Genomic DNA, 15,726 nt, shown 5'->3' with positions numbered 1-15,726 from the left:
CAGCCAGCGAGTTGAGGAGCGGGGTGAGGGGCCGAAAATGACTTCTCACCAGACGGGACCTCTAGTAATTTGGGGGGCCCTCCGCAGCTTTGCGGGGCCCTAAGCGGCTTGAATAGTGAGCCTATAGGGCAGATCGGCCCTGACTGGGCGGGAAGTGGTTAAATACAAATATTCTGTTAACCTTTATCAAATGGATCTATTTGTACCAATTTATGTACAACTTATTGTACGACCAACAATGTCCACATTGTTATCTTTCTGTTCATGTGAAATACAAATAAAAATGTATTGAAGAAAAAAAATATATATAACCTTTTTACGTGTGGTAATGTAATGATATGGGGGATATTTTCTAAGTGCATTGCAGATCCCTTAACATTAACTGAGCATTTGCCACACCTTTTGTGGCCATTCTTTTCTTATTTTCTAGTTGTTGTTTTCAGCTGGAATATGTTCAGTGTAACAATGTATGCATCATCTCAAGCTGGCACCACAAACATGACTGAGTTCAATATACATATACAGCAATGTCCCACACAGTACCTATATATTAATGCAGCAGTTAATGTTTTACATTTTTTACAGAACAGATCATTTAAAGAAAATCTGTACTTCTGTACAAAAAAAGTAATATACAGTGCCTTTAAAAAGTATTCATACCCCTTGAAATTTTAAACATTTTGTCACGTTACAACCAAAAAAATATATTTTATTGGGATATTATGTGATAGACCAACACAAAGTGGCACATAATTGTGAAGTGGAAGGAAAATGATAAATGGTTTTATTTTATTTTTACAAATAAATATCTGAAAAGTGTGGCATGCATTTGTTTTCAGCCCCCTTTACTCTCATACCCCTAACTAAAATCTAGTGGAACCAAGAGCCTTCAGAAGCCACCTAATTAGTAAATAAAGTCCATCTGTGTGTAATTTAAAGGGTCACTAAAGGAAACATTTTTTTTAGCTGAAATGACTGTTTACAGGGCATAGAGACATAATAGTTAACTGATTTCTTTTAAAAATGATTAAAAATTGATAAAAAACAATCATATAATGTGCCTGCAGTGTAGTTTCGTTTTTGCTGTTGTTTGCTAGTTCTCTGATGTACAGAGAGCCACTAGAGGGCAGTCAGCCAATAGAGAGCAGTGATACTTTGTCTAAAACTCCTCAGCACCAATCCAGTTTCGTTTTACACACAGTAATCACACCTCCTTGATTAGTGACCACCGTGAGAAATCTCCCAGTACTGTGGTTATCAGGAAACAGGCAACCAGGAAGTGTCCAGAACAGAGCAGAATTACAGCAACATGAAAGCAAAAACGAACAATGAGGACATGAAACCAGGACTGCAGTAAGGTAAAGGAAGCTATTTAGATTAAAAAAAAATTCCTTTAGTGACCCTTTAATCTCAGTATAAATACAACTGTTCTGTGAAGCCCTCAGAGGTTTTTAGAGATCCTTAGTGAACAAAAAGCATCATGAAGGCCAAAGAACACATCAGACAAGTCAAGGATAAAGTTGTTGGAAAGTTTAAAGCAGGGTTAGGTTTTAAAAAAAAATATCTCAAGCTTTAACCACTTGCCGACCAGCCGCCATCATTATACTGCAGCAGGTCGACTCGTTCCCACAAATCACAATTGGTGTACGTCGGCTCCTTTAAGAGCCATAGCAGGCACACATGCGTGGCTGCTGCACGGTGGCAGATCCGATGCATGTGGCCGGTAGCCGCAATAACCGCAGGAAAGAGAGCCAGAACGGGGATCTGTCAATGTAAACAGACAGATCCCTGTTTAGATGGGAGGAGAAGGATCTGCTGTTCCTAGTGATCAGGAACAGCGATTTCTTTCTTCTCCCAGGTAGCCCATCCCATATACAGTTTTTTTCTTTGTTTCTGTCATAAAATGTTGTTTTCGCCTTCACTGATGGGCACTGATGAGGAGGCACTGATATGTAGAATTGATGGGGCACTGATAGATATCAGTGATATGCAGCACTGGTGGGCACTGATAGGTAGCACTGACGGGCATTGACAGGCGGCACTGACCTGCGGCACTGACAGGTGGGACCGATGAACACCAATAGATGGCAATGATGGGCAGCACTGGTGATGATGTACTGACAGGTGCTTAATGCTGGGCACTGATTGGCACTGTGATGGGCACTGATTGGCACTGTGGTGGGCACTGACAGATATTATTGATGGGGCACTGATTGGCAGCTGATGGGCACTGATTGGAAGCTCATGGGCACATCTGATGGGGGCTGTGCTTATAATCAATGTGCTGACTCCTTCTTGATTGATTTGATTGATTGATTTAATGGATTTATAATGCACCAAATACTGACCCGTCAGGGCAGTGTCTATTCTTCTGAATATACTAGTTGCCTGGCTGTTAGTCTGATCCATTGGTTTTGGTTCATTCTCTTTTACTGATTGGGATCAAATAAGAACAGAAGTTCTGAATAAACATGCAGCGATGAACAAAGCATGGAAGCCAGAGCCAGGAGTCTAGCATTTTCAGAGGATGGTCAGCAATGGACACCTACACATTTCTCTCAGGATGGGTTCCCTCTTAACCATTTGGGGGAATCATAGTAGTTCCCTAAAGCATTCATTACTGGAAAGAGACTCTGCAATTCAAGATGGCGACCGTGTGTATAGTATATGCTCATTATCCCCTTATTTATATCTGTATGGGTAGCGATGGGAGAGATTCTGATCACTTCCTGTCCTTCTGACCCCAGAGGAAATTAGGGGTAAATCTCCACAATGGGGACCCAGGCAGTGATAAAGACTTGTCAGAGGGATCTAAACCGCTCCCACTCTATTACTATTGTTAACAATCAGAATATGGGATTACATGATGGAAACAGAAATTCATTTGATTGCATTTATGATCTATTACAATTGTATCCTTTCTATTGAAATCCACTTCCCCAAATGTGTCATATTGATTGAATGGGTTATCATCTACAGATCGATTATTCCTATTAAAGGAGAGCAATCAAAAAATAAATAATTTATCAAAGCGTGTATGTCCACCATTAGGGTTTAAAGTGTATTTATCTGTGCGTGGGTGGCTTCTGAAAGTGGATAAGCAGTGCTGGATTAGAAAAAAATCATTGACAATAGTTCTGTTTCTGTTTCAATATGCCATTTTTTTCTGCTTCAAATATAGTATATATTTTAGGGCGGGGGAAATTAAAGATTAATTCCTCGATTAATCTTTAATTTTTTTGATCGATCAAAATTCTTTTGATCGATCAAAATTCTTGACGTCACCGGACAGCCTGGACAGTGAGACTTACCCTGCTGAATGCGAGCAAACGGCACCCATTGGATTGAGGTACCTTTGCATCTGTGGAACAGGAGGATGCATCAGGCTCCATCAGGGGAAGGGGGCAAAAATAACCATTGTTTTCCTGTCCTAAGCAGTTTTGTGCAGACAATTCTTTGTGTATCGGCAACATCTGTTCCGTGCGAAAGACTGTTCAGTTCTTCAGGGTATATTGTCAATAAAATGTGATCATGTCTGCTTCCAGAAAATGTAAACACTCTGGTATGTCTGCGTGACTGGCTAAAGTGATGCCTACTTGCCTACTATAAAGTGACTGACAGTCAATATACTGGATACGTTTTATAATTAAACTTAAACTAACTTTCTACGTTTTTCTTAAAGTTTAATAAGAAAAAATTACTTACGTCAGTGCTACAGTTTGAATTTAACCACTTGAGATCCGCGCCCAACCTCGACCCTAAAGACCCAAACCATCGCAGACCGGTAACAAGCCTGAACACCATCTCCAAGATCATGGAGAAAGCAGTAGTACAACAGCTTCAGCCCCATCTTGACGACCACAAACTACTAGATGCCCTACAATCAGGTTTTCGCCCAGGCCACGGCACAGAAACGGCTCTCCTCAAGATATGGGATGACGCTCTCGAAGCAGCAGATGACGGAGAATCCTGTCTCCTAGTGCTGCTGGACCTTAGTGCAGCCTTCAACACGGTAGACCACAACATATTGCTCACGCGACTCAAGGAAGTAGCAGGAGTCTCTGACGCGGCCCTACCGTGGTTCGCATCTTTCCTAGAAAATCGCACTCAGACCGTGAAACTTGGAGATTTCACATCAGAAACACGGACCATCACATGCGGAGTCCCGCAAGGATCACCCCTCTCACCCGTACTCTTCAACATCTACATCCGCCCGCTCCTCAAAATCATCAGCAAACAGGACCTGTGCTACCACTCCTATGCGGACGACACGCAGCTGTACCTTCGAATCACCAACAAAAAAGACCAATTTCATGAACTAGGAAAATGTCTTACACTGATCTACAATTGGATGACGGAAAGCTCCCTCAAACTCAACGGATCCAAAACAGAGCTACTCACCCTTCATGCAAATAGGAAATCTATCTCCAGGACCACATGGACACCACCCACCATCCTCGGACAAACCATCGCGCCAAGCAATAAAGTCAAAAGTCTCGGAGTCATCTTTGACGCAGACATGACGATGGATGCACAAATAGGATCAGTCGTCAGCGGTTCTCATCATCTGCTCCGCATGCTACGTAGACTCATCCCCTTCATCCCGGAAGAGGACACAGCAGTAGTGGTTGGAACAATCATCAACTCACGACTCGACTACGCAAATTCACTCTATTTAGGACTACCAAAATACCAGATTTCACGTCTACAAGTCGTCCAAAACACGGCAGCCAGACTGGTAACTGGTAAAAAGCCGTGGGAACCAATCTCCCCGGCCTTGAGGTCCCTCCACTGGCTGCCCGTACAGGACCGGATGACATTCAAGACACTCTGCCTCACCCACAAATGTACACAGGGTAAAGCTCCTCAATATTTAAGCGAGAAAATAAAACCCTACGTCACCAAGCGCGTGCTCCGATCAACCAACCAAAACCTTCTCCAAATCCCCAAATCTCACTACAAATCTAAGGGAGAACGTAGATTCTCGGTCCAAGAACCACGGCTCTGGAATGCTCTACCCACGACCATCCGCTTGGAGAAAAACCATCGGGTTTTTAGGAAAGACCTGTACAACTCTGGATGCCAAGCGCCTTGAGGCGATTAAGTTCGCGATTAAGTTCGCATTTGTTGCGCTATATAAGTTTCTCACTCACTCACTCACTCACTATGGTCGAAAGACGTCCACAGCGCGGCTCTCAAGTGCCGGGTGGACGTCCATAGACGTCCTGCTGTTGTTGTTCTCTGTGCGCGCCGCTGGGGGCGCGCAGCGGGGGAAACAACGTGCCGGCGCATCGCTCGGGAGCCGATGCGAGTGCCTGGCGACTCGTCTGGAACACAGCAGGACGTGGAGCTCTGTGTGTAAACACAGAGCTCCACGTGCTGTCAGGGAGAGAGGAGACAGATCTGTGTCCCTTTACATAGGGACACAGCATCGGTCACCTCCCCCAGTCACCCCCCTCCTCCCACACAGTAAGAACACTATGTAGGGAATACATTTAACCCCTTCCTCACCCCCTAGTGTTAACCCCTTCACTGCCAGTCACATTTATACAGTAATTAGTGCATTTTTATAGCACTGATCGCTGTATAAATGTGAATGGTCCCAAAATTGTGTCAAAAGTGTCCGATACGTCCGTCGCAATATCGCAGCCCTGACAAAAAAATCGCAAATCGCCGCCATTACTAGTAAAAAAAAAAAAACATAAATCTATCCCCCATTTCGTAGGCACTATAACTTTTGCGGAAACCAGTCGCTTATTGTGATTTTTTTTTTTTTTAATCGTATCGGCCTTAACTGAGAAAAAAAATAGTTTTTTTAAAAAAAATTGGGATATTTATTATAGCAACAAATAAAAAAAAAATATATATATATATATATATATTTTTAAATTGTCGTTCTTTTTTTGTTTATATCGCAAAAAATAAAAACCGCAGAGGTGATCAAATACCACCAAAATAAAGCTCTATTTGTGGGGGAAAAAGGATGCCAATTTTGTTCGGGAGCCACGTCGCACGACCGCGCAATTGTCAGTTAAAGCGGCGCAGTGCCGGAAGCTGAAATTTCGCCTGGGAGCGAAGGGGGTTTATGTGCCCAGTAAGCAAGTGGTTAAAACACATTTGTGTGAACTGTGAAGTTAAGTCATTGATTGTGGAAACTAACTAGTGTCGGGTGATTGTATATAGTGTATACCACATTTACCACTGACTAATGCAGAGTTGCAATGCAAGGAGATCAGCTACAAGTAGTTGGATCTGTAAGTGTGTTATAATCAATCGAAATTAGTCTATTCAAAAAAAAAAAAACGATTAATTGAACACAAACATTTTAATCAGTAACAGCCCTAATATATTTTCAAGTTCTATTGTGTTTGCAAGAAGAGATTTTTTTGATTTCTCATTGGGTGTCATACACAATATATTCCACTAGATGGCACCCTTGTATAAATACTAAACCTCTTAGAAGTCTGTTTTATGAAAAGTATGGGAACCAAGATTACTGTCATCCTTATGAAAAATACTAGATGCCTGGCTGTGTCTGCTTATAAAACTTTTGGAATACAGAACACTCATGCTGTGAATGTGCATCAATTTTTTTTATAATTCGTTATCACAGCTCTGAAACTTTAGAATCAAGATGATAGTCAAAGAAGTGAGATTCGCAGAAGGAGAGATCAGCAACGGCAGTCTCCATTAATCTATGGTCATACGCATACTGTACTGTACTATATACTCTTAACTGTATACTACTACACTGACTGACTGCACGTTACACTACCTTCCCAATTCCCATTTTTTTCACTATATACGGGCGCCAGGGCCGATCCTAGGCAGGGTGATTTGCACCCAGGCGCCTGCAGAGGTGGGGGCGCCGAAGTGCCAGAGTTCTCCCCCCCTTCTGGCAGTGTTCGGGGGAGGGACCGCTCCTCTTCCTGACACAAGGGTTATAGTTTTCAGTGGCTGCTGAGTGCTGATGTGCAGGAATGAATTCCTCACACTGGGAGTCTGGGATCCCACACGCTCTCTACCAACTTGGAATGCCTCCCCCTCCCATCTTTATCTCGGGCTGCAGAGAGAACCAGGGTGAGTCACAGTGTTCAGTGTGCTGGAGGATGGCATTCCCAGAATCCCCACATGCTCTGGGCTGCCCCTGCTCTAGATGTTTTATGGCATGATAGATTGCATAGGATACACAGCTCCTGTCCCTTCCTGCACCTCAGTAGTGCATCTACAGATGTGATGTATCATGAGATGTACTAAAAGTCCTTTCACACTGACAATGCGGGGGCGTCAGCAGCAAAGCACCGCTAGTTTTAGCGGCGCTTTACCGTAATTTTAGAGGTACTTTTGACCCCCACTAGCGGCCAACTAAAGGGTTCAAAGTGCCACTGCCGAGGCGCTTTGCAGGCACTAACCATTGATTTCACTGGGCAGGGGTGCTTTAGAAGCGGTTTATACACACACAAACGTGCCTCAAAGAAGCTACCTGCAGGAATTTTTTTGACGTCCTGCCAGCACTTGGGCTCTCACACTGGGATTGCAGATGAGGCTTTTTACATTTTAAACGCTAAAGCGCCTGAAAAATGCCTCCAGTGTGAATGGGGTCTAATGGACCATCTCCTATACTATGTCTGCAGTCTCTGACCATCTCCTATACTATGTCTGCAGTCTCTGACCATCTCCTATACTATGTCTGCAGTCTCTGACCATCTCCTGTATCATGTCTGCAGTCTCTGATCATCTCCTGCACCATGTCTGCAGTCTCTGACTATCTCCTATATCATGTCTGCAGTCTCTGACCATCTCCTGTATCATGTCTGCAGTCTCTGATCATCTCCTGTACCATGTCTGCAGTCTCTGACCATCTCCTGTATCATGTCTGCAGTCTCTGATCATCTCCTGCACCATGTCTGCAGTCTCTGACCATCTCCTATATCATGTCTGCAGTCTCTGATCATCTCCTGTACCATGTCTGCAGTCTCTGACCGTCTCCTGTACCATGTTTGCAGTCTCTGATCATTTCCTGTACCACGTCTGCACTCTCTGACCATCTCCTGTATAATGTCTGCAGTATGTCTGGGGGTCTTTCTAACAGACTCTCTAACAGAAGCCCTCTCTGTGTTCATCAGAGAGGCCCCCCTCCAGGTTCCAATAAAGTACTCTGCTTCTCTTCCTGTATTTTGGTTTATTGTCAAGAGATCATGTAATAAAGGGTAATAAAGACTTAATGGGGGAGCATTTCTGTGGGTGAGTCATTGCCATAGAAACATTTGTAAAGGAAAGGAGTTAGTAAAATGCCCACGCCCATGTGGGGGGCACCAGAAATATTTATGCACCCAGGCGCCTGTGACCCTAGGATCGGCCCTGATGGGCGCCGTGTAAGCAGCAGCCTTATATATTGTGGGGCGTGGACTTAGCCCCTGAGCCACGATTTCATTAGCCATTTCCAATATACCAAACACTGTCGTTGCATATGCGAATGCAATAGCCATGCAAGAGTCATTACATTAACCTCTTGACAACCGAGGATGTCCTCGACTTTGTGCGGTGATATCTGAATGATGGGTGCAGCTACAGGCATCATTCAGATATCACGGTCTTCAGCCGCCAATTCTCTGTACGATAAGAACGATCAAAGCGGCAGTTCTGCTGCTTGATCGTTCTTATAGGCAGCAGGAGGGGACTCCCCCCCTCCCGCCGCCATCCGGTGTTCTCCGGGCTCTCCCGTGCCATCGGGGGCCCGGAGAGTGAATCGGCAGGTGATGGCTGGGAAGCATAGAGATGACTGGTGACCAGATGGTCACCAGTCATCTCTATGACCGTCGGAGGCCCGGGCGCGACGTTATGACGTCACGCCCGTTACCCGGAAGTAAACAAAGCCGCAATCGCGGCTGTCGGCCTGAGAGCGGTGAATTTGTTTTCACAATTTCTTGCTTGTAAGCCTGGAGGAGAGATGCGGGGTCTTATTGACCCCACATCTCTCCATAAAGAGGACCTGTCACAGTGATTCCTATTACAAGGGATGTTTACATTCCTTGTAATAGGAATAAAAGTGATAAAAAATTTTTAAAAAAAAGTGTAAAAATAAAAAAAAATTAAGTAAAATAAAACTAAAATTAAAAAAAAAAAAAAATTTAAAACGCCCCTGTCCCCGGTAGCTTGCGCGCAGAAGCGAACACGCATGCAAGTCCCGCCCACATATGTAAACGTCGTTCAAACCCCACATGTGAGGTATCGTCGCGTGCGTTAGAGCGTGTGCAACAATTCTAGCACTAGACCTCTTCTGTAACTCGAAAATAGTAACCTGTAAAAAATGTTAAAGCATCTGGAGATTTTTAAGTACCGAAGTTTGGCGCCATTCCTTGAGTGTGCGCAATTTTAAAGTGTGACATGTTAGGTATCTATTTACTTGGCGTAACATCATCTTTCACATTATACAAAAAAATTGGGCTAACTTTACTGTTTTGTTATTTTTTTATTCATGAAACCGGTTTTTGAAAATTTATTGCGCAAATATCGTGCGAGAAAAAAAGTTGCAATGACCACCATTTTAGTCCCTAGGGTGTCTGCTAAAAAATATATATATATATATATATATATATATATATATATATATATATATATAATGTTTGGGGGTTCTGATTAATTTTCTAGCAAAAAAAATTTGATTTTTACATGGAGAGACGTGCCAAAATAGGCCCGGTTGTAAAGTGGTTAAAGGAAAAAAAGCCAACCGTGTTTCAGGACACAAAAGCATGGCACATGAACCACTTGTTGGCCAGACAAAATATTTTCATATATATATATATATATATATATATATATATATATATATATATATATATATATATGTGTGTGTAAAGGTAACCACGTTATGTACAGTTTCACAGAAGTCCTGTGCAGTGTGTACTCCATCCTCCTCCTCCTCCCTCATGGTGTATACATCCTCCTGAGTGTGTGTGCAGGACGACTCACACGGACGATACCGCCCCTGACGTCACTTTCTTCATCGCTTCTCCCAAGACGCACGACTGACGTGTTTTACGTACGTATACGTGGTCGCTTAGCAACCAAAGCCGCTTCTCGAGTCTTTGGTCTTCTGTGTGTATAGGATCGAGCCCGGTGCACCGGAAAGGAGACAGCTGGGTACACGGAGGAGGGTGAGGTATGGGGAGAAAAGGGAAGTGTCTCTGTGTGGAAATGTGGAGGTGGGTGCGGGGAGATCTAAGAAGTGTGCGCCCAGAGCCTGTGCTGGGGTTCTACCCCCACCGAACGCACGTCAGGGGATCTCAGTCACCCCAATGACAGGGGACACCTATGTACGGGGTGTACTTAGTGCTCATACATGGACATTCATTTCAGGACAGTCTGTGTAGACCCCCCACTTCACACAACCTCACCAGTGCTAGGACATGCAACACATGGCACCATCCCAGGAATTGCTGGGGGTAGGGGCAGGGTTAGTGCATGGGTGCTCAACTTGTGGCCATCCAGCTGTTGCAAAACTACAATTCCCATGAGGCATTGCAAGGCTGACAGTTACAAGCATGACTCCCAAAGGCAGAGGCATGATGGCACTTGTAGTTCTGCAACAGCTGGAGGGCCACAAGTTGAGCACCCTTGTCTTAGTGGGACCCCCGCCATTTAAACACCGTCACCACATGCACAATCAGTGAGACTCAATGGGCAGTATTTATCTCCCTGCTTCCTATCCAGACCTGTGGTCACAGCCTCTCACACAAGAAAGACTTCTAGTAAGGACTTAATTTGCAGCTTAGAGATGTCATGTGATCAAATGTAGAGAAAGCTAATGCTGGAAGATGTGACAGTGTGTGGCACCTTGTCCTATAGGAGCACCCACCTTTCACCGATGAGGGACACTGGCGAGGCGATGCCCACCAATCACTGCGGCATCATGGCACACTTTAGCAGGCAGAAGTCCAAAGGCCACTCGGTTGTATATGCCCCCCCGAGCCTAAAGATTCCTGGTCCTCCATCGGTGCCATTATACCAAAACAGAGCTCAAAACTGCCCCCGTTGTGCAGCCTGATCTATCTGTCCCTCTTTTTCCAAAGGCCCCTTTCTCACCGGCTCTCCAATCAGGTCCGCCTGTCCAGTTTTTCAAGCAGACCTGATCGAACCCTTCATTCTCTCCTATGGAGCATCGGATGTCAGATCCAATCCTGTACGTGAAATCAAGATAGATGGGGATCCTATTTTCCATCTGTCTGGAGGATCGAATCGGATAAAAAGGCACAGGCGGTCTAATTTTAATCCGATCTCCCCATAGAGGAGAGCGGGGCTCTGACAGGTCCGTCTCTGCACAGTGAGCGGAGACGGACCTGTCATCCGCCTGCTCAGCGAAGCGATCCCTCGCTAAGCAAAGCGGAGTCCACTGGGTGGACCGCTTGTTGGCCATAGATAGCCAGCAAGGGGCTGAACAAAAAGAAATTAACAGATTGCCCTATCCATGCAAGCGATGTGTATAGACACTAGAGCAGTGATGGCGAACTTTCGCACCCCAGATGTTTTGGAACTACATTTCCCATAATGCTCATGTACACTGCAGAGTGAATGAGCATCATGGGAAATGTAGTTCCAAAACATCTGGGGGTGCCAAGGTTCACCATCACTGCTCTAGAGCAGGAGGCTCCAATCTACGGCCCTCCAGTTGTTCAGGAACTACAATTCCCATCATGCCTAGTAGTCATGTCTGTGAATGTCAGAGTTTTACAATGCCTCATAGGATGTGTAGTTCCGCAACAGCTGGAGGGCCGTAGTTTGGAGATCCCTGTTCTAGAGGAACCCTCCCCACAAGGACTCTCAGCTATCAGAGTACACTGATCAAGAAAGATTTTCCAAAATGCCCATTCAACAAAAGTCGATCCAAACAAAAACTTCTGTGAAACAGGGACTTCCACACATGGATCCATATTTAGCCGGTCCCTGCTGAACCAAATTTCAATCCATCTATGACCAGCTTTTGTTTTCCCTCTGTTTGTTTTTTTTATAAATGCTGACATAAAAACATACTTACAAAAGTGTTAGAGTCGGTTCACACTGCAGCAGCACGACTTCGGGGGCGCCTCTGCAAGTCGTCCTGAAGACGACTTCAGAGGCGATTAGCAAAATGACTTCTGTATAGAAGTCAATGCAAATCGCCCCGAGCCACCCCAAAGTCGTACAAGAACCTTTTTCTAAGTCGGAGCGACTTGCGTCACTCCTATTAGAACGGTTCTATTGCATAGAATGGGACGCGACTCATCAGGTGGCTGAGCCGCCTGACGAGTCGCCCCAGTGTGAAACGGCTCTTACACTACATCAGTCTTTTCACATCAATCAGACAATAGTGTAAAGGAGAACTGGTGTGCCAGCTTATAAAGAAGGGGTCTCAAGCTAACGGGCCTCCTGCTGTTGCAAAACTACAAGTCCCATCATGCCTCTGCCTGTGGGAGTCATACTTGTAACTGTCAGCCTGGCAATGCCTCATGGGACTGTCGTTTCGCAACAGCTGGAGGGCTGCCAGTTTGAGACCCCTGCTTTAAAGTATAACTTAAGGCAAAACTTTTTTTTAACTTTGGATAGATGAAGGCAGGGTTATAACCCCTGTCAGTTTTTTGTTGTGATCTGTGTCCCGATTGGGAGATTTCCCTTCACTTCCTTTCTGATGTCAGCCCAAAATTGGGGATTTTCTTTTACTTTCACTTGGCATGATAATGGTAAACAGAACAAATAGTGGGGATGTATCTCCCTAATGCGTACAGGCAGCAAACAAAAAAAAAACTTGACAGGTGTTCTAGTCCATCTCCAGTCTATCCAAAAAAAAAAGTCTTTCCTTTAGTTACACTTTAATACCCGGATGGTGTTGTCTTGCGATTCACGGAGGGGTACAAAACCTGCTTCATCTCTGTGTACAAGATTCGGGATATGTGGGAGTAACCTATTGGCCAGAATTTTTGCGAATAACTTCAGATCCGTGTTCAAGAGCGCTATCGGGCGGTAGTTCCCGCAGCGCAACGGATCCTTCTCTTCCTTTGGAATAAGAGAGATGTAAGCCCGCAATGTATCAATCAGGAAGGACTCCCCCTTCGTGACCGAGTTCAGTGCCAAGACCAATGGTCGAGAAAGGGTCTCAAAAAATGCTTTATAATAGCTCGGGGTAAGCCCGTCCGGGCCGGGGGCCTTCTTGGGCTTAGAGTGGGCCAAGGCCACCCCCAATTCCTCAACCGTGATAGGCTCCTCCAATTCCTGCTTGATTGCAGGAGAGAGAGAAGGCATACCCGAGGAGGCAAGATAGGATTGATGGATGTCCATGCCAACTGGGGGGGTTTAGTTACACTTTAAAGTGGGGCTATACTGTATCTGAGCACCACAAAACGCTATTTAATTCATTTGTAATATTCAAAGCAAACGTGCTCATCCATCCATGTCTACATACTTTATTTTGTTGAGAAATTACTTTGAAACTCCCCTAGCATTTCTGTCAGTGGCCATCTTGAGTAAAGGCAGATAATTCATGTAGCATTTACTTCCTGGAATCCATCTGCCCTTAGCTCAGGCATGCAGGCAGGAGTAAATGTGGTGTACATTGCTATTTATTTACTAATGCTAGCAGCATGAGGACTACAACTAGTCCATGTTGATTGAGCGAGTACCGCTTTTGCTGCATGTTCCACCTGTAATTGGGCTCAGTCATGCGGGGCTCTACCCACACAGCTACGTCATTCATTCAGTTTTCTGTGAATTAATGAACTACAAGTACTGTCAGCCACTGCAGCTGATGGCTTGTAGTTTTGAATAAACTGCGAGGGCACTGATGAGCGCTCTCATAGTTCATTCACAAGCCCTGCCGCTTTCAACAGCCAGCCCGAGAGAAGGTACAGGCAGAAAGCTGCATGGCTTGTCTGTAGAAGTCTAACATTACACCTCCTGATCCACAAATGCAATGCTCTCCAGGCGCCTGCAAGGATACAAATAATAGACACATTTTTTAACTGTATTTTTTTTTTTCTGGAAAAGTAAACTTATCCTTTAAGTCCAGCAAGGTGTATGTCACCTCATAGACTTATGCTGGGTACGGTACATGTATCAAAATGTGGCCTGTTCTTTATGGAGCCCTCTATATTCACCAGAAGCTGATCGTTATACTGATTTCCGCCGACCTGTCCTACAGGAAAACCAGCATTTGATCAGCCGCTGCAGTCAGTGGGTGCAGCACTGATTAGTGTATTCTGACATGGGGAAGTCTGCACTGTCAGAATAAAATAGTGCAGTGCGGGAGATCCCGGAATCGGAATTGTGTGAATGCGGAGACTTTTTTTTGGGAGCCACGTCGCACGACCACGCAATTGTCAGTTAAAGCGACGCAGTGCCGCAAGCTGAAATTTCGCCTGGGCAGGAAGGGGGTATATGTGCCCAGTAAGCAAGTGGTTAAAGAATGTCGGGAGTGCCACTATACTTTCAGCTCTTCAATACTGGATTTTTAAGTCTCCTCACAAGAGCTGTGAAGTCTTTTGCCCTTTCTCTCTTTCTGTCCAATCACAGAGTACTTTGTATTATGTAAACCCATTTTCAAAATATAAAGTATACTTTGAATGGACAATAGATGGACAGGTGGTGGTGGTGGGCAGAGTGGTTGATCTTTTGTCAGAGCTAGCAATAGCTGTACTCCAGGCACTCTGAGCAAAATCAGAGCTTGCACATGTACAAGCTTGATAATATTGAGCTTGTGGAAGAATGTCTATACATTTGCATTAAAAAGACAGTACAAGTGGGAGTGTCCCAAAGTAAAGACATACTGGGAGAAGATCTTGGAGTTCGTAGAAGAGATTACAAAAAATAAAATAAAAAAAGACCCATGGACGGTGTTATTTCACGGAGGTGAAGTAGGGTTAAGAAGATATAAAAAAGACAGTACGACTTTTGTTTTGTATAGTTGTTTTTTTTTTTTTTTTTTTTTTGCATTTTTCCTTTTATTTGTAATGGGCAGGTCTTAAAAAAAATTGAAAATGTATATATTTTAGTACGGTAGATATTTTGCATATACATTTTTGACACAACAAGCGGACCCTGTAAGAGATCTGTGACCCTCTTCTGCCCTCACCATAGTAGAGCAGCAGAGAATCTTTTCTCCGAATAGAAGAAAATGTCCCTTTTCATGAGAAAGTTCTCCTTTTCCAGGGTGGTGGGGGTCAGTGAAGCTTAAAGCTTCTGCAGAGTATAGAGAGAACCCAGGCCACGTATGTCACTGTATCAGAACTGGTATGTAACTGCCACTTTAGATTTTGTATCATTTTTTTTTTACAGTACCACCACGTCCAATGAAGAAAAAAGAGATTGAGTAAAGGAGTAAAGTACATATTCCATTTACCAGAATGGATAAAGACGAGGAGAACTTCACCACTTTCCTGGCGTACACAAAGAGTCCCAAGACAACAAAAAGAACTTCATTCCAGGTGAGTTTCTTCCTTTTTTACTATCCTGTAAAAATTTGAAGCAAAAATGTATGTGGAATGCTACTTTATCAAATACTGCAAGTGTTTCTCAAACTCTGATACCTCCAAAATCACCTTTTTGTGCATACTATGAGTGGAACTTGATGTCCATGTCAGTGCTAGGTAGAGTATATTTCATTTTGGGAACATACACTCACCGGCCACTTTATTAGGTACACCTGTTCAATTGCTTGGTAACACAAATTGATAATCAGCCGACCACATGGCAGCAACT

The 15,726-nt window shown here is 44.2% G+C and overlaps 1 protein-coding gene across 2 annotated transcripts in view; it reads left to right on the top strand.

The window, feature by feature from the left end:
• Positions 1-10,039: 10,039 nt before the first annotated feature.
• Positions 10,040-15,726, top strand: part of MAP9 (microtubule associated protein 9) — a 116,722-nt gene continuing 111,035 nt past the window's right edge. The window contains exons 1-2 of one of the 2 annotated variants that reach the window (XM_040332136.1): positions 10,040-10,157; positions 15,304-15,452. In XM_040332136.1, coding sequence (XP_040188070.1) covers positions 15,372-15,452 — 81 coding nt within the window. In that variant the 5' untranslated portion in view covers positions 10,040-10,157; positions 15,304-15,371. Of the gene's footprint in view, positions 10,163-15,303; positions 15,453-15,726 lie in introns of both variants that reach the window. The other variant, XM_040332127.1, reaches the window with a different exon arrangement.

This window comes from Rana temporaria, chromosome 1 (assembly GCF_905171775.1).
Source record: "Rana temporaria chromosome 1, aRanTem1.1, whole genome shotgun sequence".
Lineage (NCBI taxonomy): Eukaryota > Metazoa > Chordata > Amphibia > Anura > Ranidae > Rana > Rana temporaria.
This window is presented reverse-complemented; position numbering and strand designations above follow the sequence as displayed.